This window comes from Electrona antarctica (genome assembly GCF_951216825.1).
Source record: "Electrona antarctica genome assembly, chromosome: 22".
Taxonomy (NCBI): Eukaryota; Metazoa; Chordata; class Actinopteri; order Myctophiformes; family Myctophidae; genus Electrona; species Electrona antarctica.
In genome coordinates this window covers 26,046,468-26,073,058 of record NC_136805.1, presented here as the reverse complement: position 1 = coordinate 26,073,058, position 26,591 = coordinate 26,046,468, and the positions used below count along the sequence as shown (strand labels likewise).

The following is a 26,591-nucleotide window of genomic DNA, read 5'->3' as shown; positions in this document are numbered from 1 at the left end:
AGCCTCCTCAGATCATTCTACAGCAGCACCATCCAGAGTGTTCTGACCAGCGGCACCACTCCCTGGTTGAGGAACTCCACCGCCGCGGAACCCAAAGCACTGCAGAGAGTGGTGCAAACAGCACAGAGCATCGTCATGGGAGGGGAGCTTCCCCCCTCCAGGAAATACACAAGAGACGTTGTGTGGCTGAAAGTATCATCAGGGACATTCACCACAACAGCCTGTTCAATCCACGGCCGCACCCACGGCCAGGCAAGCATTGCCGGAGCATCGGGAGCAGTACCACTGTCCACCAGACTCTTAACAGTTTTTACTCGTCACCAATTAGCCCTTCGCTAATCCCCACCCCAAAAAGCGAATGTCCAATGCCAATCCAAATAATTTAGCAACCGTTGCTATGCAAGACAAGCTTTCGACACCTCATAGCTGTCAATGTTATTTTGCATGGCTGTGCTAGTGCATGCTCTTCCAATCACTAGCCACGGTATACAGTATCTGCCCGCACGTATAAGCCTCTGCTTTGATAAAGGACAAGGATGTATTGATCTAACGCTGAATCCCTTATAGCTCCATTTCCCTTCTTGCAAGCTCTTTTTACATCAAAGGATAGCATGCATGCCCACGTGAATGCACAGAGCTGATTGTGGACGTTAGAATGTCCACACGTCATAGGGAATCTAACCGACGCATGCATTGGACGTGTGTACACACGTCCTAACACATCCTCAATGATATCAGGCGAGGGGAGAATATTCGATTTTTTTTCCTTTTGTCGGACTCTCGGCCACCGTACTTCACTCTTCAGTCATATTAGCTTACCATGTTAGCGCGGCAGAAAGAATGCCTCGTATCTGCTCATCTAGGGCGCTCTCCGTGGTTTTGATCTGATGGATATACTAGCGCTTCATTTCTGCTCCTCATCTGTGTCAGCGGTGGCCGAACGGATAGCGGAGCGGTCTTGATACCGGAAGGTCGCCAGTTCGAATCAGCTGTCCGACACGTTAAAATTACCACCGCTGAAGTGCCCTTGAACAAGGCATTGAACCACTACGATGAAATGTGTTCTATGAGCAGGGCCTGGCTGGAAACAAGTTCTTGAGCTTAGCCCAGATACCCTGGGTAAATATAGTAATCATCAATCATCATCATCATCTGCCTCTCATTCAAAATATGAACTAGTCGACCTTGTTGGTACTAGTTGACTAGTTGATTTTTTGTTGTATGCCTCAAGATCAGGTAGATTATAGTTATAGACACCAATGTACACAGTTTTTAAATGTACAAATATATATATATATATATATTATTTTTTTTACACAATAGGTAGTTAAACAACTAGTCGACTAGTAAACTAGGCAACTAGTCAACTAGTAAAAATGACTAGAAGTGAATGCTTTGGCGTGCACCTATCTACATCGATGGTGTTGCAGTGGATCAGGTCTGCAACATCGACGCTTGCTTCCGGCACCTGAAGAAGTTCAGAGTGAGCCTCCTCAGAGCATTCTACAGCAGCACCAATTAGCCCTTCGCTAAACCCACGCCAAAAAGCGATTGTCCAATGCCAATCCAAATAGTTTAGTAACCGTTGCTATGCAAGACAAGCTTTCGTCACCTCTGTCAATGTAATTTTGCATGGCTGTGTTGTTGAACACTATACACAGCTTAACGTCGGAAGAGTTACACGACTGACCCACCCAGGTGATGGCAATAATACTAATGACCGTAGTCTTACCGTGCAATATGAAAACTCCCGTTGGGCGGTCGTTAAAGTTGGATTGGATATCGTTTCTCCCTCTGTCATTTCCTCTTATTTCTAGTTTATTTAAATAATGGCATGCACATTTTGTCCAGTGCATAGCCTACTGCAGGCCTGGCCGACTAGATTTAGAAGACATTTTGATGCTCTTGCTACTGAAATGATTGATTATTTATATGGAGAAATCCCATCATTTAACATGCATCTCAATGGGTGAGAAGGAAAGCTTGCCCTGTCTCCTCGCTGCTAACGTGCCTATTGGACAAGGACAGCTTGGGGAGGGACTTAGCGAAGGGATAATTAGACTGCTGAACAAGAGCCAAAACTGGTGACTGCACAGACTGAACTGACTTATGTTTTAATAGGGACCTTTTGTATTTTTGTACATACATTCATGAACTATTTATTTATTATGCGCTCACAATAATTGTATCATGCAGATTAGTCTTATTATGCACTTTATGCTATCCCCTCTATCCTTTTAACTGCAATGATGATTAGATTCTGCACACGCACGCGTGCTGCAATGATGAGCCTGCACAAACAAGTGTTTCACCCACCTAACTTGTATTGTGATGTGACGCGCTCTTGCACGCGCTCTTGCACGCACGCACGCGCACACAGTTAAAATATACCGTATTGTGCCGAATATAAGGCGACTATGATTATAAGACGACCTCCATTTTTCAATACTCATTTGTGGAAAAAGAACATCAAATGTAAAATAGTCTAGTCCCCGATTATAATACGACCCCGTCTTATATTCAGCACAATAGAGCACCGAAGTCTGACGTCACTTTCAGTAGAGGGCACCAACACACAGGTTCATGTATTTTTTTATTTGCATTGAAATCTCCATAGGGCGATTTTAGGTCGCTTCATATAAGAACTGTGTTTGAAAAATAAACCGACCAACCCGGCCTTTCTGTCAGGGGAGTGGCTGTGCGTCGTTAATGATGTCCATTCATATTTGATACAGCCAGTTTCTAGAGAAAATGGAATTAATGTGACCGCAAAAGCCTTGAAACTACATATGAAGGCAATGTCGCTGCTAATATACGTCACGCCCAGCTGTCAACACATTGCGTTCCTGAGATTTCAGTCGATGCTTCATATCCATATGAGTGAAAAGGCCGGGGTGATTTTCAAACACAGTTCTTATATGAGGCGATCTAAAATCCCCCTATGGAGATTACAATGCAAATAAAAAGTACATGAACCTGTGGACTGACGCCCTCTACTGACAGTAGAAGGCAGTGACGTCAGGACTTCGGTGCTCTATAGGGTATGCTACATTAAACCGTGTTAAGGGATGGCAGCTATACTTACTAAAGACAACAGACAGAAGCAGAGAGAGGATGGAATTGCTTACAGAAAGACTAGGGGGGACACAATAATATGAATACGATAAAGACAGCCAAATGGCCAGTGAGAAAGGCGAGAGAGCATGCAGGAAGAAATAAACAGAATGAGAGACGACAGGGAAATAGAGAGCGAAGAAGCACATGCGAGAACCACACGTGTGTGTGCGCGAGACAGAGAGGATCAGTGACCAATTTCCTGTCAGCAACAGGCAGCAGTGTTGACGATGCCATTTGACAAGCCAGTTCCGCCCGGCTCATTCTGGGCAGTAAATAAACACTTATAGTCCCACATGAATGTTCGTGAGCTGAGAACATACGCACGCACGCACCCACGCGCACGCGCACACGCACGCGCACACACACACACACACACACACACACACACACACACACACACACACACACACACACACACACACACACACACACACACACACACACACACACACACACACACACACACACACACACACACACACACACCTTGGATAAGGCAGGGGAAACAAAATATCTGTTTCTTTTACTCCCTGCCTCAACACACGGGCGCCGGGCGGCTATGTTATAATAAAATATGGCTTTCTTTTGGCTCAATCGCAGAGTCCCCTCTCTCCCTCTCTGCCTGCCTGCCTGCCTGCCTGCCTGCCTCTGGCCTGAGTGCCTGCCATGCATGCGAGTGGCGTACCTGCGCATGTGAGTCTTACAAGCTACGGCGGGGCACTCACTGATCAACTCCGAAAAAACTAAACATGCAGACTTGAACCAGTCAATAGTTGAATTTTTCAAGAAAAAATATGTGTCAGACATTTTACAACTGGATGATGATGCTCGGTTTGCTCACACTGAATCCACGGAGACAGCAGACACAGAACATGTCCCCAAACACTGAGGTGGTTGTTGTTGTTTTGTTTGATTCAACATACTGTAGAGTGCCACCGAAAAATAGCTTCCAATAGCTGCTTGTTATTTTGCGTTGAGCACATATCCCCAAATACTCCCATGTGAAACCTGGTATATTCTTCGTCGTACGACGTCTTGCATGCTGAAAATAGCAAATTTACAAGCTCACAACGCGTCGCGTCCACCACACGTTGTGAGCTTGTAGATCAGCTATTTTCAGCACGTGGAAATATGCAGGCTGAGACGTTCAGAAACATCAGCTTTCACATGTTGGGGCTTCATTCCATATAAAGACGGAAGCAATTAAAGTGGGCAGGGATTACGTATTCGGTGGTATTTCACATTGCAAAAGGGTGCAGGAAGAGTGGGCGCGTAAACATTGTGGGCACCTCAGTGTTAACCCATTCAGGCCTGACGTCGAAATTTAAAAAAAAAAAAGTTTTCTAAATCATTACAATTTTCGGAAAGATTTGAGGCACATTAACGATTTTTCAAAAATAGCAGACCTACAAGTTCATAGCGCGCCACTCGGTGGCGCGCTATGAGCTTGTAGATCTGCTATTTTTCAATAGCTAAATTATAACATAATGTTTAAAACGCTAACGCTAACGTGACATGGATGCGTTCCAGGTCTCAATGGATTAAATATCCTTATTGGCCATGTTGAGGTTGAATAATGAACATGCCCATGCAGAAGGTAAGGGGTGTGTGACGTGTGTCTCATTTCTGTTTCATATTGCCAAATGATAATAACGATATGGAAAAATGCACTATAGGTTAATTCTAATAATTTCCTATAGAATTTTATGTTTATTTAATGCCCAGGTAGGTAGCTTATAAAAACACACATAACACGTGTGTGTGTGTGTGTGTGTGTGTGTGTGTGTGTGTGTGTGTGTGTGTGTGTGTGTGTGTGTGTGTGTGTGTGTGTGTGTGTGAAAAAGTGAAAAAAGTGTGTGTGAGAAAAAGTGAAAAAAGTGTGTGTGAAAAAAGTGTGTGTGTGAAAAAGATGGTGCTACCTAATTTGTGGTGGCGCTACCAACTGAAAAGGTAGGTGGCAACAGTGCTACCTGTGGAAAAAGTTAGTCTGGAGCCCTGTACATTCCATGAATAAACATGGTAAATACAGATATCCATCTATAGTAGACACACATATATACTGTAATACACCACATACAGTATACTATGTATGTACAGTACCATATGTGCCTGGTAGGACACCATCACAGCAATGGTGTGTGTGTGTGTGTGTGTGTGTGTGTGTGTGTGTGTGTGTGTGTGTGTGTGTGTGTGTGTGTGTGTCAGACGTGAGGCGTAATGGAGATGGCACACACAACTTTCCCCCGTTGGGGGTGACAGCAACGATGGATGGCCTGGGCAGCCACGGTGTCTTTTTTTAAAAAAAAGGCCCCCGAAGCCTGCCGGTTTATAAATGCCCCCCTGACGGGCAGCATCTGCAGTCCCCAGTGCGCGTGTGAATGGTGTAAACCCGGGGCCTTGCAGGCATTCTCTGTGAACTACACATGCTACTGATCAGGCAGGGAAAGGCCAGGGAGCATGCAGGAGAGAGATTGAGAAAAGACACAGACAGACCGACAGACCGACAGACCGACAGAGGCATATAGATAGATGGAGTAAGTTGAAAGAGAACCAGAATGGTGCTTTCAGGAAGATAAGGATATGTGACCCTCTTGAGAAAGACTAGAGAAGCGACAATACCGGTATGTTGACTTTTGACTCCTGCCCAAATTGACTAAAAACATTGAAATTTAAAACATATACATAAATGTAATAAAACATACATATATGTACTGTATGTCAGGTCGCGTATGTACAACATGAGTTACGTGCTGCAAATTTAACATAGGAGTGTGATGTGGGGTTAATGACAACTACAAGAAAAAAACGGTGCATTGCAAAATATGCAGTGTAAAGTTTGTGCATCACGCTCTCTATCCGCGATGCTACATCACACGATGGCGCGTGGTGAGCTTGATGTGCTATTTCCATCAAGTCATACCTTCACAGTATAAATCAAGACCGTGTTACCAATGACAAAATTGGTGTATAAATCAGTCACTGTGTGCAAGCACTCACGGATGGATTATGATAGCAGCAATACTTCCAATCTGATGACACCTTTAAAGAAGGCATCACCCCATTGTGTCCAAAACTTACAGCGCAAGGAGGAAAGAGGCGAGTAGGAACGTTTATAGTAAAACATACTGTATGCAGCCCGATGCTTTGGCTGTGGGCACTGGGCATCAACAGTGGGTGTAGATAAAAATAACTTTGCAGATGATTAGATTAGGCTTTAACCAGGTTGAGGCACAAACCGTCAAGATGTACAACCAATGAGTTAAGTTGGGTAAATCATACTCTCACTGAACTCAGTCAGGAGAAAAGCAAAAACATATTCCCCTCGAGAAAGGCTGTGTTGTTTTAGTTATTTTTTCTATTTCCTTCCCAATTTTGAAATAGCCAAATACCCCATGTGTACCACATTCTGTGTCACTGCCAACCCCTAATATTGGCCTGGGGAAGGGGTAAACAACCACATGCCTCATGGAGTCAACAGAAGCGTCCTTTCTCCTAACAGTAAGGAGTTTAACTGGGAGGGAGGTACTGCTGACAGTAAGCAACGGTGGTGGGAAAGTCGTGCCATCAGGAAGACCACTTGAATTTATCAAAAATCTAGATTTTTGAGTGGCCACTAATCACAATGAAAGTAAAAGAATTGAAGACCAGAAAGGTATTTCTTTTGGTATTCAGACAGCCAGCAATGAGTAGAACGCTCCGAAAAAAATGTAGTCTCTGTGACACATCTAGGGGCCACAATCTGCATTCAAAGATGATCCTAGAAGCTTTGTCATTGGTCGGGGAAAAAAATGGTCGCAATGACTAACCATTTAGGAAGTAGACAGGCAAATCGACCAAAGCTTCTAGGAAAATCTTTGAATGCAGATTGCAGCCCCTAGATGACAAGACAAGTTATTTTGGGAGCGTTTTACCCATTGCTGGCTGAGTGAATACAAAAAAGGGGAAAAAAAGAAAAGGTCATTACATTTTGACATATTGCTTATAGCAGCTTTAAGTAGACAAACAGGAAGAAAAGAGGAAGGTAGTAGACTAAGTAGAGTCTCCCTTTTGACCGATACCTGTCCATTCAAACTCTAGTCTAGACGGACCCGCAGCCGCCGAAAAATAGAGTTCTCATCTGGCCCAAAAATTAAGGCCCAGCCCGACCTGGGCCCTCATCAAACCCTGTACACTCAAGACACTGCCCCCGCTGCCACCCTTAGATCTCCATATATGGAGCTGACCTGTTCTGTATTTAATATTTTTATTACGTTTTTTCAAATAAAGAGACAAAAAGGAATTAAAAAAGGAAGAGAGTGTACAGACAAAAAAGAACACGGCATGATTTCATTCAGAACGAGTCATTACAATAAGTTACACTGCTAGAGTGTGTATGAAGAGTGGAGCTAAATACTGAGTAGGTTCAGTGTGACATTTGAGCAAGGTGAATGGCTGCCAACATAACATAGAAGTTGCTTGAATTGTACATCATATCATAGCATATGTAGTATACAAGTAAGTTCAGTTAACCAAGTCTTGTAGTGAGGTACAACAACTGATTTCCAGAGTCAATCACTTTGTTTGCAATTACTATACCACATACATCATTGTATTTTGTACAGAAACATTGTGATTTGACAGAATTTGAGAAGAACCAAAAAGTGCGGTCTCTGGGTCAGGTTCAAACACACATCCATAAACATCAGAAAACCATTTAAATATACTGTATCACACCAAAATGTATATAGTTTTGGGCATGTCCAAAAGAGGTGGATCAGGGTAAATTTGTTTTCGAGTAATGGAGTCTATGTACTGTATAACTTTAAATGATTGAAGTTGAATATTAACAGAACAAGACCGAATTCTGCGAATAACCTCCTCCCAGACCCAATCTGCATATATCTAGTTATTCCTGCCAAGCATTTTTCAAAGAGTGTGTCCCAAAGCTGATTTGTTCAAAGAGTGTATTTATCACTTTAGAGATTAACTTTTTTTAAGCTGACCTGTTCTGACATTCCATTTGTTGATCTGACCCCCATGCCAAAGCGTCAGTGCTCGCCCAGCAGTCTGCCGTCAACCAGGCGGATGAGTGCACACCCTTTAGGGCGAGGTCGCTTCTCGCCCTCAGGGCGTCTTACTGATACTATGAATGAGCTCAATTTAAATATGTGCTGTGTATGAGTAGATCTAGAACATTTGGGTAATAGTTTTAAAAACAATGACACGTGCATCACATTATAGTTGAAAAGTGCTCTACTGTAATGTGCACAATGTTGCAATCCAGTCCAATCTTTATCACGGCAGAGTTAAACATGTAAACAGAGATACAAGAGAGAGGAATGAGAGGCTTTCCTGCTGACTTTTCTCTTTGTATCCATTGCTTGAGGCCTTGCAGATAGGCCTCATGCTAGCACCCTAATTGTCATGCAAAAGGCAGTCTGCGTTGGTTAGCAGCTCGCAGCTCTTTCTTTGCACTGAACATTAGCAGCACATCTTGTTACTTTTGTGTGCCGTTGTTATCAAATTAAGCAGCTGGACATGAAGCCAGTGTCCACTATGTCTTAGCCACTCATTTAATTAGCTTCACCAAAGGCACCTGTTGGCTGCTAATGTGACTCCAATGCGTGTATAAATCTATGCCCCACATAAATATTCAATTTAGCTATGACTCTTTAAGAAATAATTCATTGCATCATGACATTTCTAATTTCACCATGATTTGATTTAATTATTTTGATGTGCATTATTTATCAAAATTTACACACAGTATATTTCCAAATAACAGCCCGTACTCAAATAACGCCCAATAACAGCCCAGCCCAGCCCAATCCAATAAAGAAATGGCGGTGCCTCTTGGAAGCTGTCATTTTAAATGGTAATACTCGGTAGGAAATTGTAGTCCTCAGTAGGAGATCAGAGTGGGAGATTGCAAGAATCGGGTGTATTAACCCATCAGAGATCAGATGTCTTCTACATCCTGACAGTTTTCTGAAAAAGCTATGTTTCTATGTCAGTCGTTCTTCGATTTTTCAAAAATAGCAGACCTACAAGCTCGTAGCGCGCCACTCGATGGCGCGCTATGAGCTTGTAGATCTGCTATTTTGCAACAGCTAAAGCATAACATAATGCTAACACCAAAAGGGGTTCCCGCCCAAAATGGGTTAAAAATGAATCCTCTGTGTTAAATTAACAATGAGAGTGTAACACATAAACAATAATTGTGTTACACAAGAATTGTTTTTATATCCTTGTGTTGCAGAAAAAAGGAAAAACATTGAGCAACCGTGTATCCTACAATACGTTAAACACACTTCAAGCAGAATGGGAAAATATCACCAGCAGGAATGGTTCCGTGTCTGAGGTTGCATGTTTCCTCAGGCAGGTAATAAAGCACTGTTTCGGATTTGCTTCCACGCTCCATTCTCCTCTCTTCCATGAAGGAAGATGTCTTGTTAGACTTTCTTTCTTGTTTATTCCAGGACTGGGCAGTGCACTCCCCAAACATACTCTTTGAGATAGAAAATGGGAAAGCTTAAGGTGCTTGCAAACAGATTTCGACTGTCTTATGTAAACGATTCATTGTGCAAAATGTAAAATTGCGATTTTCTATATTTTTAGACTGTGCAAGTTGAATTGATTCTACCTGTGACATTGTGCGACAAAATTACAGCTAGCTGGTGGATGTTGAAGTAATGTCATACCTTGAGAAAAAAACAGGACAGGAGGTCCGGTGTTAACATGGCAGGTGTCAGCAATAATTGCTGACCTGTATGTACTGTAATGCAACAGCGCATGTGCAAATTGGTGAGGCACGAGCAAAGTGGGCTACAATGTATTCATGCTTGTTATTAAATTTGTAAATGACCAGTAAGACGCCCTAAGGGCAAGAAGCGCGCATCTGCCTGGGTGACGGCATGGAATGAATTATGTACTGGCCATATATGGAACGTGACTTGAGTGTTCGGGAAATGCAGGTTTTCATAGTAAACTGCGACCTCGCAATTAAACTTAAAAAACATGAATAATGGTCATCCCTATGCCATTGTCTTTGTACAACCAACCATCAAATAATACTTTAACATTTATTTTTACATTTAAATATTGAATATGTCCCAGGAGCCACAGGAACCTTACCCAGGGGCCGGATTTTGTGTATGTATGTTTTGTGTATTGTGTATGAGTGTATGTCCTTGATGTTGTTGCTATGTACAATATATACTGTAGCAACATACATGTTTTGTAATTTTTGAATAAATATTTGAAGTTTTTCAGAAAACTTTAGAAGGCATTTTCTTTAGAATCAGCTAAAAGAAAAGTCTAAATGGGTTAACCCATTTAGACCTGAGGACGCATGTGTGTCATATTATAGCTTTAAACCCATTCTGGGCGGGAACCCCTTTTGGTGTTTTAACTAAGCATTATGTTATACTTTAGCTATTGAAAAATAGCAGATCTACAAGCTCATAGCGCGCCACCGAGTGGCGCGCTATGAACTTGTAGATCTGCTATTTTTGAAAAATCGTAAAAATGCGGCACAAATCTTTGAATATATATTCTTTCAGAGCGAACGTTTTTTTTATTTCGACGTCAGGCCTGAATGGGTTAACAGATAGTCTGCCCTTGCGCCCAATAACTCAACGTCAGAGAGGATAACACTACCGGAGTAGATTTATCATAAGAATAGATGAAACAATACATTGCTCCAGGAGTGTAGGCTAAGCACATTACTTACAAGCTAAAGTCATATATCAAAAAGTCTTCATATGCCCATTGGCTGCCTATAGCCTACAGTATATTCTGCAACAGAACCCTTTTCCAAAGCTAGAGCTTGCCTTTTATTTAAACAGCTCAGAGGCATCCAGGTTCATAGATAAACATCACATGCTGTCACTGTAAGTTCAGTTGTTTACCAATTGGGCATTTCTATTAGAGACAAGGAAGAAAGAACAATAATATTTTACCTTCATTCTTGCCTTTGTATTTTTCCTGTTTTGTAGCTGAACACAAGTTACCCAACACATTACAGGCCTTTGTGTTGTTAAACACATCAACAAATACTTAAATTCACGTTGATTCCATGTGCGACTGCAATCACAATCTTTTTGAGGCATTTAGAAACCTTCTTTAGGTTAGGACATGGGAGAGAGACAGGAAGAGGTACAGTTGGAGGCCATCGATATTGTCCTTTTCTTTTTGCTGAGGTTTGCGTGATCTGCGCAAAAGGACAGTTAAAACCCATTTTGGGCGGGAACCCCTTTTGGTGTTTTAAACATTATGTTATAATTTAGCTATTGAAAAATAGCAGATCTACAAGCTCATAGCGCGCCACCGAGTGGCGCGCTACGAGCTTGTAGGTCTGCTATTTTTGAAAAATCGTGAAAATATTTATTTCAGAAAACTGGATGGGTAAAATGATAAGGGACAATATCGGTGGCACCCAACTGTAGTGATGGCATGTGACACAGATCATGAACTGTGAGATTTACCGGTACATTCAAATACTGGTTGGTTATCTACTAAAGTGCCTGGCAACAACCAGCGTTACACACATAGCTCATTGTGAAACAGAATTAGAAACATTGCAACATACCCTGGTGTTCAAGGGCCATTTCAATTAAAGTTATTTTACACAGGCGTATTAACCCATTTAGGCCTGACGTCGAAATTTAAAAAATGTCTTCTAAATCCTCCAGTTTTCAAAAATAGCAGACCTACAAGCTCATAGCGCGCCACCGAGCGCGCTATGAGCTTGTAGATCTGCTATTTTTCAATAGCTAAATTATAACATAATGTTTAAAACACCAAAAGGGGTTCCCGCCCAAAATGGGTTAAGGCTAAGAAGTTCGAACATATTCAACAGAGGAAAAGTGTGTCATCTAGTACTGTAGGTTGTGACGACTCCATGCAAACGATAACATTCAGATCCCAGCCATGCCTTCACACACCCATGAACCTAAGCAAAGATAACTATTGTGTATTGTATTGCAGGCTGGTGTTTCATAGCTACAGAAGAAGATAATTCTGTAACTAAAATAGAGTTACAGAATGTTTTTATTATAGCCCGTGTCTCCTCCGTAGATCAAAACGTTCATCAGTAGGTACGGCATCTGATTGTGTCTAAGAATAGCAAGAAAGTCAGGTTCTGCTTTTCATAGATAAATATCAGCTGCTCTTATGAGGGAGTGGGTCGTTTATAGATTTACAGGGCAGGGATGTGAAGCATACTGATATGTTAAGTTAACATTCAAATTATATTCAAAGTTAGGGATGTGCCGATGAGACATTTTGGCCGACATCGATATCCGATATAATTAATTGCTGTTATGGCCGATAACCCATATTACCGATGTCAATATGATCTCATTCTGTATTGAAAAATTATAATAATTTTGTCCATTCTGAAAAATACATGTAACAGGGTGTCTGCACTGCAGGCTTAGGCAAGTCAGATTTAACTTTAATACCTTTATATTTAATATTGTGAGCTTAGCTTATAGATCTGTTCAAGCTGTTACTTTGGGCTTGTGTATCTGTAAAGACAGACCGATTAATCGGACCGATTCATTAATCGTTCTGATTGATTAATCGAACCGATGCCGATTAATCTAAAGACAACTCAAATCAGCCGATACCGATGTGTTTGCCGATTAATCTCCCATCACTGATTCAAACCTACCAAGACAAGATATTGGACAATGGCTGCTGGAACAACATCATGCAGCCATTGTAGAAGGTATTCAGAGATCTATTATAAAACTGCAACTGGATTAAAAAAATAAAATAAAAAAACAAACAGTGATAGACAGTCTACTACAGTGGTCACCAGTGAGTGTTCTGCATTAGACAGAAATCATGTCTCTCACCAAAGCAGATTTCTGGATAACTCTGGTTGTTAAACTAGTTCATACTGTCTTTATTCTACTATCTATGGAGGGCGTTCAGAACTTCAGACATCATTTAGGGATTCAAACAATTCCTCTTACTGTAGGGAATGGAAATAAGATGACACAGTACTTCATGCAAGCCTTTGATGCAGTGAATTTGCGGGGATTTCCACATTAAAAACAGCTGTACGGTATTTTGTAAGAGCCCAGTGTCCATGTACTGTAACTGACCCTGGACTAATACTTTATCTCCTCACAGAGTATATTAATTAGATTAGGACAATGTCCGCAGGGGGAGGCAGGATAAATTAATCATTATACTACAGACATTTTATATTCCCTTTAACCCATTTAGGCCTGACCTCGAAATTTAAAAAAATCTTCTAAATCCTCCAGTTTTCTGAAATAAATATTTTCACGATTTTTCAAAAATAGCAGACCTACAAGCTCGTAGCGCGCCACTCGGTGGCGCGCTATGAGCTTGTAGATCTGCTATTTTTTAATAGCTAAATTATAACATAATGTTTAAAACACCAAAAGGGGATCCCGCCCAAAATGGGTTAAAGACAGATTGGGTATCGGACAGGCATGTGTCAGACTGTCAGCTACAGTAGTGAGAGAGTCTGGGGTAGAATGTACAACAGTAATACTGTAATACTCTGGTTCACTGGTTCTAAACGTCTGGTCAAGGTACTGTACAACCAGCGGCCCAAATGGACGCTTATGGGTCTGTAAATCCATTTGGGTCAATTTGTACACTCTCAGAGTTAAATTAACACTAGCCTGATGCATATCAAACTGGGGGTCCTTGAAAATAATACGGTTGAGAATCGCTGCTTTAGCTCGTTCATTCGTCTCATTAGTTTATTTTTCTATGGAGCACATACAGCCTTGATGATTTGTGCTTGTACTGTTATGCTCGAATGTCTCAACAGGTTAATCTGCTTTATAGTCACTGATTAGCTAGGTGTATTGATTTCTGTAGATCAACATAACCCAGATGCTGTCGCAGGTGTTTTCAGGTTAACAATAATCAATTCTGCCTTCCGGCACACACAAATTACTTCTACATCTGAAAAATAGAATGCGTAGTGCGTAGTCGTGGCTGATTTCAGACACAACCAGAGAATATCTGACGCACAGGCAGCAGATCTGCAGAATAACTATCAGACAGTCAGGTACATTAGCTGACACAGACATGTACAGTTGGAGGCCATTGATATTGTCCTTTTCTTTTTGCTGAGGTTTGCGTGATCTGCGCAAAAGGACAGTTAACCCATTTTGGGCGGGAACCCCTTTTGGTGTTTTAAACATTATGTTATAATTTAGCTATTGAAAAATAGCAGATCTACAAGCTCATAGCGCGCCACCGAGTGGCGCGCTACGAGCTTGTAGGTCTGCTATTTTTGAAAAATCGTGAAAATATTTATTTCAGAAAACTGGAGGATTTAGAAGGATTTTTTTAAATTTTGAGGTCAGGCCTAAATGGGTCAAATGATAAGGGACAATATCGGTGGCACCCAACTGTAGACAGTGTTTTGTTCCTACTCTACCTGGCATGGCATGCACCAGGTCTCCACACAGCGCCATGAACCGGGGCCTGGGGTTGAGCTGATTGACAGCCGCCACGGCCTGCTTGGTGAGCTGGATCTCCTCCTCCCACTCGTCCCCTCCACCATCACAGTCTCCCTCACTCCAGGCCTTCATCAGACCCAGCTGGGGGTCCGCGGCCACGATGAAGCAGAACGGTCCCTTCCACACCCTCTCCGCATCTGGAAAGCGGGAGGAATAAATTAGTTGGATAAACACATTCGGATCTACAGGAAAGAGGAGATTTCTGCTTCATCTTAACCCATTTACTGTAGGCCTGACATCAAACATTTTAAAAAAATCTTCTAAATCCTCCAGTTTTCTGAAATAAATATTGTCATGATTTTTCAAAAATAGCAGACCTACAAGCTCGTAGCGCGCCACTCGGTGGCGCGCTATGAGTTTGTAGATCTGCTATTTTTCAATAGCTAAATTATAACAATGTTTAAAACACCAAAAAGGGTTCCCGCCCAAAATGGGTTAAGTAGTTTTCTGTGAGGTTGATCTTTTGTTTGTTTAGAGTCTATGGATTTTACAAGCACTTGTTTAGAGCACTTTAACTAAAAGTAGTGAGAGAAATCAATTCAAGAAACGAGGCACACCTCACTCCAAACAAGTGTTTTATTTTATTTTAAGTTCAGCACACTGCTTTTATTTTATTTTATTTGTAGTCATATTGTACTAGTAATAGTTGTATTAGTATAAATAGTAGTAGTAGCAGTAGTACAGTCAGTAGTAGTACAGTAGTAGTATTGCTAATAATTCAGAGGGAACACTCACCATGTGCAATATGGTGGAATAACTCCCTGGGGCAATGTGGGGCACTGTATATGATCAAAGGATTCCCTTTGATATAAAACATCTTCAGTCCAAATCCTCAACACACAATTTCTACCTTGGAATGGACTCGAGCCAAGAAGAAACAAAGATTCCTTCCCCCAGCCTTGGCTTTGAAAAGCAGTCTGACATCCCACTACTCTCTTTTAACCCATTTAGGACCGAGGACGATTTTTGCCCCGCCTGAATGGGTTAAAGAAAGAATGTTTCTCATTCAAACCATACTCTTTGTTGTAGCTACAATGTAATGGTACACCAATAGTGAACGCTACTGGGTATGTAGCCTGGGACCCATACCATTTTCGGGTTTCTGATCCGGTCGGGAGCGGATGATAACTTACGTCATGTTGTTACTGGTTTGTAGTCATCCAACCACCAAACCGGAATCAGAATTACCCAAAATAATTCCCTGTGAATAGGGCATCATCCTTTTAGGGCCTACCTACCCAATAAAAGCTTTGATGCGGCGTATGATTCCGACAAGTTTCTTCAAGTACTTCTTGGAATAGTTTGTTTGGTATATCCATCTTTTATTCCAACTCGTAGCGACTGGCGAGACTAAAAACAAACGGGGGGGGGGACCAAAACAAAGCAACGCCAGAACCACCTTACCGGAATACGATTTTATTAATTTTTATCATCTGGTCTAGACCACGCCTAGACCGGATCACACTTATTTCCCCCTCTAATCACCCTAATCATTGCTATAGATTAATTGTATCTGATTTGAGCTACTGAAGTTTAGAAGCATATATATTTGTGACGCGTTGTAAGCTTGTAGATCAGCTATTTCCGCATTTTGTTTTACCTTTTACAAAAAAAAGTATAAAGATAATAATGAATATGTCTGTAATTTCTTTGTATATTTCACTTATTTGTCATATCTGCACTGGGCTTTGTTTGATTACCAGGCAAACAGAAATATATTCTTTATTCATGCGTTCCAATGTTCCAATGTTCATTGCCAAAAACACAATTCAATCGTTAATCGCAATTATTTGTGTGACAATTAATCATCAACTTAAATTTGTAATCGTGACAGCCTACATGTCCTACATGTCAGAGTAATTGCTGACACGAACAAGTGTTTTAAATGGTAAATGGTGCATTTATATAGCGCCTTTATCCAAGGCGCTTTACAGAGATTGTGCATTACATTCACCCATTCACACACACATTCATACACCGATGGCAGCGGAAACCATGCAAGGCACCAACCAGCACATCAGGAGCAATTAGGGGTTCAGAGTCTTGCTCAAGGACACTTCGACACCAACTCTGGGGGAGCCTGGGTTCATACTGGCAACCTTACGGTTACCATACAGCCACTCTACCCCTGAGCCACCGCCATGATCCATAATACATAATCCAGCAGTACGGAATAACATTACAAAATCAATTTGCATATTCAATATTTAGCATTTTCTTACAAAAAGTATAATAAAATAAAATAAAATAAACGCTCTTCGGTGCTACTCAGAAAACTGAGTAGCAGCTGAAAAAATCAGTACACATTATTACTTTGGAGTCATGTGATCAAGATGTATCAGTTAAAATCTTCCATGTTCCATTTAGATTGGCTACGAATCCCTGCGATCGACTTCCACATTTTGCGGAGATCTGCACTTCGAGAAGCGCACTTTAAAAAATATATAATTCAATTAATATTCAAATATTGAACCATCATTTGACAGGCCTAGTTCACCATGAGTGTGTGAATGCATGCATGTGTATGTGTGTGTGAGCGAGAGAAAGACAGTGAGACAAGCACAAAGCCACAGATATGTAGACACTACACACACTCACAAATCCCCCCTACTTGCACACAGCGGGGAATTCTAGCTGATCCGCATCCTCGGCGCTTAACATGCTCTCCATGTCTCTCTCCTCATGTGCTGATGATAATTCTTTCCTCCAGAGAAACTCGGGCAAAGAATCAAAAGCAAAGAGAGAGAGAGAGAGAGAGAGAGAGAGAGAGAGAGAGGGGGGGGGGGGGGGGGGGGAGGACCCCACTCTGGAAAACCAGATGAGTAAAGCTGATAAAAGAGGTTTCTGTCCAGCTCGCCTACAGTTTTGATCTTAAGTAATGACTGCAAAGTACTTACTGTAGGTCAGGGCTCGAAATCATAAATGGTCCACTGGTCCAGATTCTCCGGACATACAAGAGCGCCCCTCATTTCACAAGGGTGTGATTTTTTTAATTGACGTTTTCAGGCCTGAAACAGAGCTTCTTAATACGGCACAGTTGAGAAGCACGAGGGACAGATGTCAGATCGATATATTGATGATCTCAGATTGACATGGAGACAGCCATACTGTATATCAGGGTTCCCCAATAGGCGGCCCGCGGGCCATTTGCGGCCCGCAGAGCGCCCCCTTGCGGCCCGTGGAAGAATTTCAAAAATATATATATATATATATATATATATTATTATTTTTTGGGAGGGGGTCCCAGATATAAATGGCATTAAATGGGGGTCAGTAGCCTATGCATGTCAAACTGGGCATCCTTTTCAAATGGGGTCTTGCCCTGAAAATGAATTTTCAGGGCAAGACCTCGACCTCACGCGTGCGGACTCGGCCCCCAGCCTGGTACCCTAGTCAAAATATGGCCCTTGAGGAAAATTAATTGGGGAACCCTGCTGTATATGGAGTGTGTCATGAGGCGTGACGTGTCACGAGGCATTACCATATATGGAGGCGTCACGTGACACGACACGACTGGCGGGAAATGTAGGCTTTCATAGCAACTTGAGATAATCTATTGATTCCGTTATAAAACTCTTTTTATCTTGTTTCTTTGTCTTATTTTGTCATTTCTGATCAGTATGTTCTGTGATGTTTTTTGTTGTCTTAAGTTATTTTCTTATACTTTATGATCCGTTTTAATTTATTTATTGTTTTTATATAGACTAATACATGCAAAGTGCATGTAATGTAAACGGCGAGGTTCTCTTATAAGCCCTCCTAAGGTTTCTTACCTCACTGGCACAACACTATTCTGACAGCTTTCCTATGAAAGTAGCAGTATACTATGTATATGTATAGGATTCCTGTTGTGCAAATCAATAAATCAATCAATACTAGTTTGAAACAAAAAGCCCACAAAGAGCACCTTCTTGTAGATAATGATATGCCTTTACATGTTTAAACTGCTATAGCACACAGCTCCAAAATACACCGCCATCTCCGAGTCCAAATTATGTCAGAGAGCGCTGATTCTGAATTCTCATTACCTTGTGTATCATCCTCTGTGGAGTGTCAGTACTGTATGTTGTGATAATGAATGCATAGAGCTTTAGTTGCAGACCAGTGGGTGAGTCACGTACCAATTTAAGGCACGAGGCGGGCACGGAATGGAAAAACAAACAAACAAAAGACGTGGGTGATAGTGTCTAGTAGGTCAAGTGCTACACACTCACACACCACACCACTGACCAACAGCCCTGCCTTCTCATATTCATAGCAGCAGGATTTTGTGTGACGAGGCAGAATGCACCAAATTAACCATATGCATAGCTGGGGCGCATTTATGTGAGATAGTCTTTTAGTAACGTTTTTACTGATATCATAACTATGCCATCAGATTGGTTAAAAAGTTGGCGAATGTTCCTGGTATAGTGGTCACAGTGGCGTGGTCACTTAATGAATTTCACAACCCTATCAAAACCCTTAGGTGAGGTTATTTTAGCTTAGGTCAATTCAACAAACACCACTAGGTCATTAAACTCATTCAATTTGAGGTTTAGTAAGAGGTGTTTTTTGTTAAAAAGTCTCTCCAACTATTTAGTAAACAGATAATTTCATCCAAATCAGGACAGAGACACCTGCAAATAATTTACACTTATCGTATATGCCTGATTGCCTGTGTTCGAGTTCCAATTGTGTTTGCAATTTCTTTTGTTAGTTTCATACTTCCATTTTCACTTGTTTATCCTGAATTGATTAGATTGGCATCATAACCTGAAAATGAAATTTCTGTTTACTAAAGAGCTGGAGAGATGGAGAGACACCTACTGAACAAACACTCTACACGCTATCGGAATATAACAATATTTAACACTAACAAAACAACATTATCACTTAAATCACATTTTATTTGTACCAGTGGAAGCCACGTGATAACCATATTTAAATGTGGATGAAATGTGGAAGAAATTGTTTCAACATACAGGGATGCACCGATATAAAAATGACTGGCAGACTGCAAATGTTACTTTTATCAGCCAATACTGATATACTGCTAAATATTTCTCTTTGGACAAGGCTATTGGACTCAAAAGGTTTCTCCAACATACCTTTAACTCCAGCAGCTCAACACAATACTTTCTGAATTTGGTCTCCGCTCACACATCTATTTATCTATAACAAAACAGCAACCACCTTTGTACAGATTATGCCCTCACTTGTGTGAGGGGATTTGTATTCAAACTACACACTAAACGTGCACTCTGCAGGCATACAACTTAGTGAACATTGTATGCCAGTGTGTTCATATATTGCTGTATGTTATTGTTTGCATGTGTGCTTGCACGTTTGTGCACTTTCAATGTACACAAACGTGCAAGGATGCAAGCACAACTGCACATACAGGAATAGTATAACGATTTATCAGCCATCTTCTTTGTAGACGCCTGCAACAAGCGACACGATTTGTCAAGCTTTCATAAAGCTCCTACATATTCTGTGTGTGTGTGGGGGGGGGGGGGGACTCTCAGAGCTTTGTGTTAGGCTGAACACACCCTGCAGTACAGCATCCAATCTTGCGCTCTCTCTCCAGTCAGTTGTATGAACTATTTCAGAGACCAACTTTGAACAAGAGAGCGCGTGAGAGAGAAGAAAAAATAAATGACTTGAAAAGGAGCTTCCAAAGCTCCCATGACAGGAGATAAGAAATGGCAGCTTTGTGTGGCTTCATCTGGGCAAGTACAGTACAACTTCAAAGATAAATCACAGAGATTTCTCAGGTGGCAGATGGTGCATTCAAAACAATACTAATCATCATTCATTCGAGTCAAATGCACAGGGGGCTTGTTTTCAAAGAAAATAACGTAACACTGGAAAAAGTGAATTTCTCCGCCTGAAAAGCCCTTATGCAATCAACTTTCCCCAATACAGGCACTGGCAACACTGACAAGAGGTAAAGCAATCAATGAATCAATGAGTTGATGAGGGTAAGAGTGCATCGCTTAATGTGATTATCACGCTTGGAATCCTGAAATACCTTTTGCTGTCGGGCTTTGCAGTATTCTTTATCTGTGATAGATCTACAGGAAATCTGTTGCACTACTATGCTCAACTTGCTCTGGGTCTCTACAGCAAAGATACTAGGACCGCAACTACTCCAAACAAAGCTATTATTATTCTTGATGAAACAGAATAGCCTTTGGCTCTAGATAGTATCAATGTTAATATACATCTATACCCTACATTGTACAAGGATGAATATAGATCTAGTTGGCTAGCCAGCGAGTTTAGCCACAAAGTGGGTGTCAGTTGGCGGTGTCAGTGGGCAGTGTCAGCTGCGGACGCGCAGATATGCCCATATACGGACTGGACAGTCATGATGCATTGTCAAATGTCAATGCAATAACCCCAGCAATGACAATAAGCATCACATTATCAGCCCAAATACCTGGTCAACCTGGGCATCCGAGAACTATAGCCCCTCCTATATTCAGCTATTAGTGTAGATTTTCGTCTTATACAAATATCCAATTCCCATTGACAGTGAATAGAGAATTGTACGTCATAGTGTCTGAGCAAATTGGCTTAGTGTCTATTTTACGTCATGATGACATAATAATAAGAGCACACCTCGCTTCACACGGGTGTGATTTTAAAATGTTATTTAATATTTACATTGCTTTTATAAACGGGGTGAACCAAATACATAATCTTTTGTTATGACCTGTAAGGCCTAATATTTCTACAATTGCTACAAACCCTGTGGATAACCAATCATTTTGGGCGTAATCAAGAAGTTTAAGGGTCGGTTTAGGTCTAATAATGATGTTCACATCATGTATACTGTTTTTGGGGGGTTTTTTGTCCATTTTCCAAAGCATACATTTATTTTTTATTTTTTCGTTTTAATTCGTATTTTGTTTTTAGAATCATAATCTGGGTGAAATTAATGTTTGTGCATCGTTTACATTTTGGAAAGTAAATGTAACATTGAGGAGCCCACAATGTTTAGGTGCCCACTCTACTTGTATCCATACTGGGTAACAGAACGTGAACACGCCGTATTGTGTTGTCAAAACAAAGCCTAGGAAGCACACGTGGTACGAAAGGACATGGGGGCAGGTCATTTTTCTTTGGTTAGGTTTTAGGGTAGGAATCTAGGATATATTTGTACACTTGTTTGTAACGTCGTAGATGAATGAATTATAGGTGCAGTATATATGCAAGTATAGGTGCAGTTCTTTTACATGAAACATATTGCAATTTTAAAAAAATGTAAAAACTATAAACAAAGTATCTGAAATGCTCTTCATTCATTACAGACAGTATTACAGAAATACGCGGAGGTTGGTCGTGTGAGAAAGAAGGTTCACATGACACTTGATTTTTGTAAACAAAAAGAAAACAATTATTGTCCAGACAGTGCAGAGACGCATAGAAATAAGACAAAGAAGGATTATTATTATTATGCACGTCTGAACGCAACCAGTAACAACAGTGTTGAAGAAACAGCTAGACCACAGTGCATAGAGGGGAACAGTGCGTTAGGCTAGCTTTAGCGTCAGAAGCTAACAGTCAAGAGTCAGCTACCTTCGTCCAGTCCGCAGAAAGTTCGGTTTTTGGCCTTCAGGAAGATGTCTTGTTCACTCCCGGTCCCGGACATATTTGTTATCACGTTGTCCAAAACCAACGGCTTTTATTCATGTAACACTTTTCAAATAGTACTGGCGTTCGGATTTCTAACTTGTTTCTTGTTGTGCTGCTGTGTCGAGTGTCGAACTCGCTATATCGGTGATCGACTAGAGTGCCTGTTTAACTAAAGTCCAGATTGCAAATCTGTGTCGGTTGTTTTTTGCAAATACTTGTATATCTGACACATTGTTTAATCTTTATATACCTGAGATGATGATATGAGATATAGCCTACTTTATTAATCCCCAAAGGGAAACTGAGACGTTACAGCATAATGTGACACAGTACACGGTATAAATAAAACTAAAGCTACTGGACAAACAAAACAAACACTATCCTACAGTTTGCTACCATATTAGTGAGGCCGCGGCGTACTACAAAAGAAAGAAAGAAAGAAATTAAGAAAGAAAGAAAGAAAGAAAGAAAGAAAGAAAGAAAGAAAGAAAGAAAGAAAGAAAGAAAGAAATAAATAATTGATCATTATTATTATAATATAATAATATATTAGTAGTATATTATAATAATATAATATACAGTTAAAAGTTCATTTAGCAAAATAATATTTTTTCATAATTAGTAGACTGTTTAGGCTACCCATACCCAATCCGTTTTTTCTTGTGGTTATTATTGCCTCCCCCCACCCGGTTGTCATGGCGGTCGGGGATTTGTGGGCTTTTCAGAACCTTGGACAGAGAGGCAGGGCTCTTCAGCACCTGGACAGTTACAGCTGTTTTGGGGCTTTATCAGAACCTTGGACAGAGGCAGGGTCGGGATGTTCAGCACCCTGGACAACCTGTTGCCTTTATCAGAACTTTGGACAGAGGCAGGGGTGTTCAGAGTTCAGCCCTGGACAGTTACAGCCGTTTGTGGGCTTTATTCGAACCTTGGGCAGAGGCAGAGCTGTTTAAGCACCCTGGACAGTAATGCAATTGTTTTTGCCTGCATGGTTCATTCATTGGTTAAGGTTAACACGCTACCCATGAGACTGGTGCTGAATGGCATGTTGTAATCCAGATTGGTTTTGCCCCAATTTACTACCAAACTATTTCAGTTGTTGCCTTTTCAATTAGGCTACAGTATTTGACAAACACATTCATGCCATTGACATTCATAAAGCAAAGAACAACCTTTTTATGGCACTATCTCATATGTCATCACTGCATGATGTTTCAATGATGACGTTTTCCTTGATATGAACTGAAGCAAATCCCTTCCCATGCACCTGTTCAAACAAGGGGATATATTGTAGATGCATAGGCTCAATTTATGTAACTTAAATAGCACTTTATGTATATATGGCACTCTATAGATAGTTTTCTTTAGATAGATATTCCACTGTTAGGTTCTTAAAGGACCACTTCACCACTTTTCAACATCTCTTCATATAATTGGTCCTCACTAATGTTCATGATAAAACACCACCATTTTTTCCTACTCAGTCTGTTTCTCATAGGAGGGCTTTGGGCAGTTCGGACACCCGTCCACCAGTGACATCATCATTAGGCAGATTTTTTTTTAAACAAGATTTGTTTTAAAATATATTTAGATTGTTATTATCGTGAGAACGATGGCTTCAACTTTTGCATTGCAACTTTTCAGGAAAAGAAAGCCTGCTGTTTCTATTAGCTTGGATTCACCATCGATGATGTCACTGGTGGACGGGTTTCTGAACTGCCCACAGCCTTCCTATGAGACACAGACTGAGTAGAAAAAAATGGTGGTATTTTATCATGAACATTAGTTAGGACCAATTATAGGAAGAGAAGTTGAAAAGTGGTGAAGTGGTCCTTTAAGCTTACGTATAGGATTCATGATGACTATTTTTAAGTTTGTATGTATTACCATGCATGTTTTTTATCTTGCTTACTGTAAATCACTCTGGATTAAGAGCGTCTACTAAATGCCTAAATTGTAAATTGTATAGATAATCATAATATATTTAACATTTTACATGACCTGTAATTTCAACAATATAGGAGTATAGGTGTGTCCCTGTATACATAATGCAGAATAAAAATGCACCATGTTTAAAATTAGTTGCAGGTATAGCCTACAGTAGGCCTATAGTAGTAATGTTTTAGGCTACTGATGATGATTTTTGGCTGGGGACCCCCAGAAATGCTTTGGCCATGTCTCGTGAGTCGTGAACCCCGCCCCACCCACCCTCCTCAACAAACTGACTGCAAAAATAACCTTAATAATAGAGAAAATATATCATAAATTAATACTGAAACCATTGTGTGGCCTGTCTCTTTTGTTTGTGAAAAGTCTCAGGGCCCATGGGGTTTCTGGTTTGGTTGATATTATTTATTTTACATCTTTCAATAGTTTTAATAGCAATTAACTTTCAAATGGATTACCACTATTTGCAAAATAACATCAATCTCATTTGGTTTTATCGCTGTCCTTGTAATTTTGGACAAGAATATGGCGGTTGTGGAAATCTTAATCCTTTCAAAAACAGAAATCATTGAAATCTTTAAAAGCGTGCCATGCCTCCGGATGCAAACATCTGGGGGAAGCGCCTGTTTTCCAGATTTTCGCCTCTGTCCCTGGAAGAGTGCGCTTGCGGCAATATAAGCTTCTTATGGATTTCTATAACAAAGACAGCCTACGCCTAGAACTGCATGAAGTGGAAAAAAAAGAATCTCCCACGTTTTTCTTAGACAGCTAAAATGAACATTTGTGTGCATGCATTTTAGAGAGGATTATCATCTGATGTCACGATAGTCTCTCACTCACTCATTCGCAATCCTTCTTTCCTCCCCCTGTTCTCTCTCTCTCTCTCTCTCTCTCTCTCTCTCTCTCTCTCTCTCTCTCTCTCTCTCTCCGCGCACCCCTGATTATTTTATGCGCTCTCTCGTCGTTGGTGCGGTTTACTTCTGCCTCTACTGTCGTGCGCAAGAGCGCGCCGATGGATATATGAAGTGATGCACTTCACTCACAATTGGAGACTATAATGCGTTTTTGAAAGGACATATAGCCTACATATGCGCACGATTCGGGAATGCGAAGTCACTTGGAAAACGGTAATTGAGGTAACAGCAACAGTTTAATGCATGAAAAGTCGACCCAATGCTTTGTATAATTGTACGTCTTTGGATGAGGACACGTTATTCGTGAAGATGCTTATCGCCGCGGATGGCGGTGCGCTGCCGTTTGGACGCATGTTTCTGGACTTTTCATAATATCTACGCCGTGCGCTTTTCTTTCCTCCGAGTCCTTTCCCTTTCCGCGCGAAGTTGAACGGGGGAAGAGAGCACAATGAGAGGGAAATACTTTCTCCTCGGCTACTTGTTGGTCAAAGTTATGGCCCTCGTGTGCAAGGCTGACGGCGAGCCGGGGCTACTAGGCGGATTCGTCATGATCGCCACCTCCAACGGATCCAGGGAGGAGGAGAGCGTGGAGGAGGACGTCGAGGACAAATGTCGGGGCTACTACGACGTGATGGGCCAGTGGGATCCGCCGTTCATCTGCAAGACGGGGAACTATCTGTACTGCTGCGGCACCTGTGGCTTCCGCTTCTGCTGCTCCATCAAGCGCTCGCGGCTGGATCAGAGCATCTGTAAGAACTACGATACCCCGGTGTGGATGAAGACCGGACAAACTCCCTTCAAGAAGATCAAGCAGATGCACGACACCACCAAAGACAAAACGAACTTGATCGTTTATATCATATGTGGAGTAGTGGCCGTCATGGCCCTTGTGGGGATTTTCACTAAACTGGGTCTGGAAAAGGCTCACCGCCCCCAGAGAGAGAACATGTCCAGGTGAGAGTCTCTATATCTCTCTCCCTTCCTCCACCCCTCCCGTAGCTCCCTCAGTATAGTAGTAGTAGTAGCCTGCCCTCAGCCCTACAGTATAGCACTATAGGCTGCAATCTGATGATACGTGGTGTTCTGTTGTTCATACCCACACAGAAATATATAATTACTGAATTAAATGGGGCTGACAGGCTGGCAACAATAAGTGACACCATTACCAGTAAACATGAAACCAAATCTGCACAATTTGTGTCATCCTGTCAATGGCTGGGTGCAGTGTTATAAAATTATAGACAGGCTTGTTTCCAAAACACCAGGACCTATAAACATTACCTATAAATAGAGGTTGCTCTGAAATGTTAGCCTATTTTATTAGAAAAGCTGTCTCGTCAATATTGTCCGAGTCAAGCAAGCTGTTTAAATGTCATACTGGAATGCAACTATACTTGCGTATAGGGCAGGCTAATCTATAATTATATGAAAATGGCCATGATATCCATAATAATTACAGCACAAGGAGGACCAGATCTCGCCATAATGG

The 26,591-nt window shown here is 41.2% G+C and overlaps 2 protein-coding genes across 3 annotated transcripts in view; one reads left to right on the top strand and one right to left on the bottom strand.

Moving 5' to 3' along the window:
• Nucleotides 1-22,372, bottom strand: part of cpped1 (calcineurin-like phosphoesterase domain containing 1) — a 77,698-nt gene extending 55,326 nt beyond the window's left edge. For both annotated transcript variants that reach the window (XR_013788871.1, XM_079493222.1), the window contains exons 1-2: nt 22,185-22,372; nt 14,534-14,752 (exon numbers count right to left, since the gene is read on the bottom strand). Coding sequence is in view for 1 of the 2 variants with exons in the window: in XM_079493222.1 (XP_079349348.1) it covers nt 14,534-14,752; nt 22,185-22,257 (292 nt within the window). In the remaining variant the exon portion in view is untranslated. The remainder of the gene's footprint in view (nt 1-14,533; nt 14,753-22,184) is intronic.
• Nucleotides 22,373-25,550: 3,178 nt separating this feature from the next.
• Nucleotides 25,551-26,060, top strand: shisa9a (shisa family member 9a; the record flags this gene model as incomplete). The annotated part of the gene is made up of 1 exon (XM_079493223.1): nt 25,551-26,060. The coding sequence occupies one exon, from the start codon at nt 25,551-25,553 to the stop codon at nt 26,058-26,060; it is 510 nt and encodes a 169-aa protein (XP_079349349.1).
• Nucleotides 26,061-26,591: the final 531 nt, after the last annotated feature.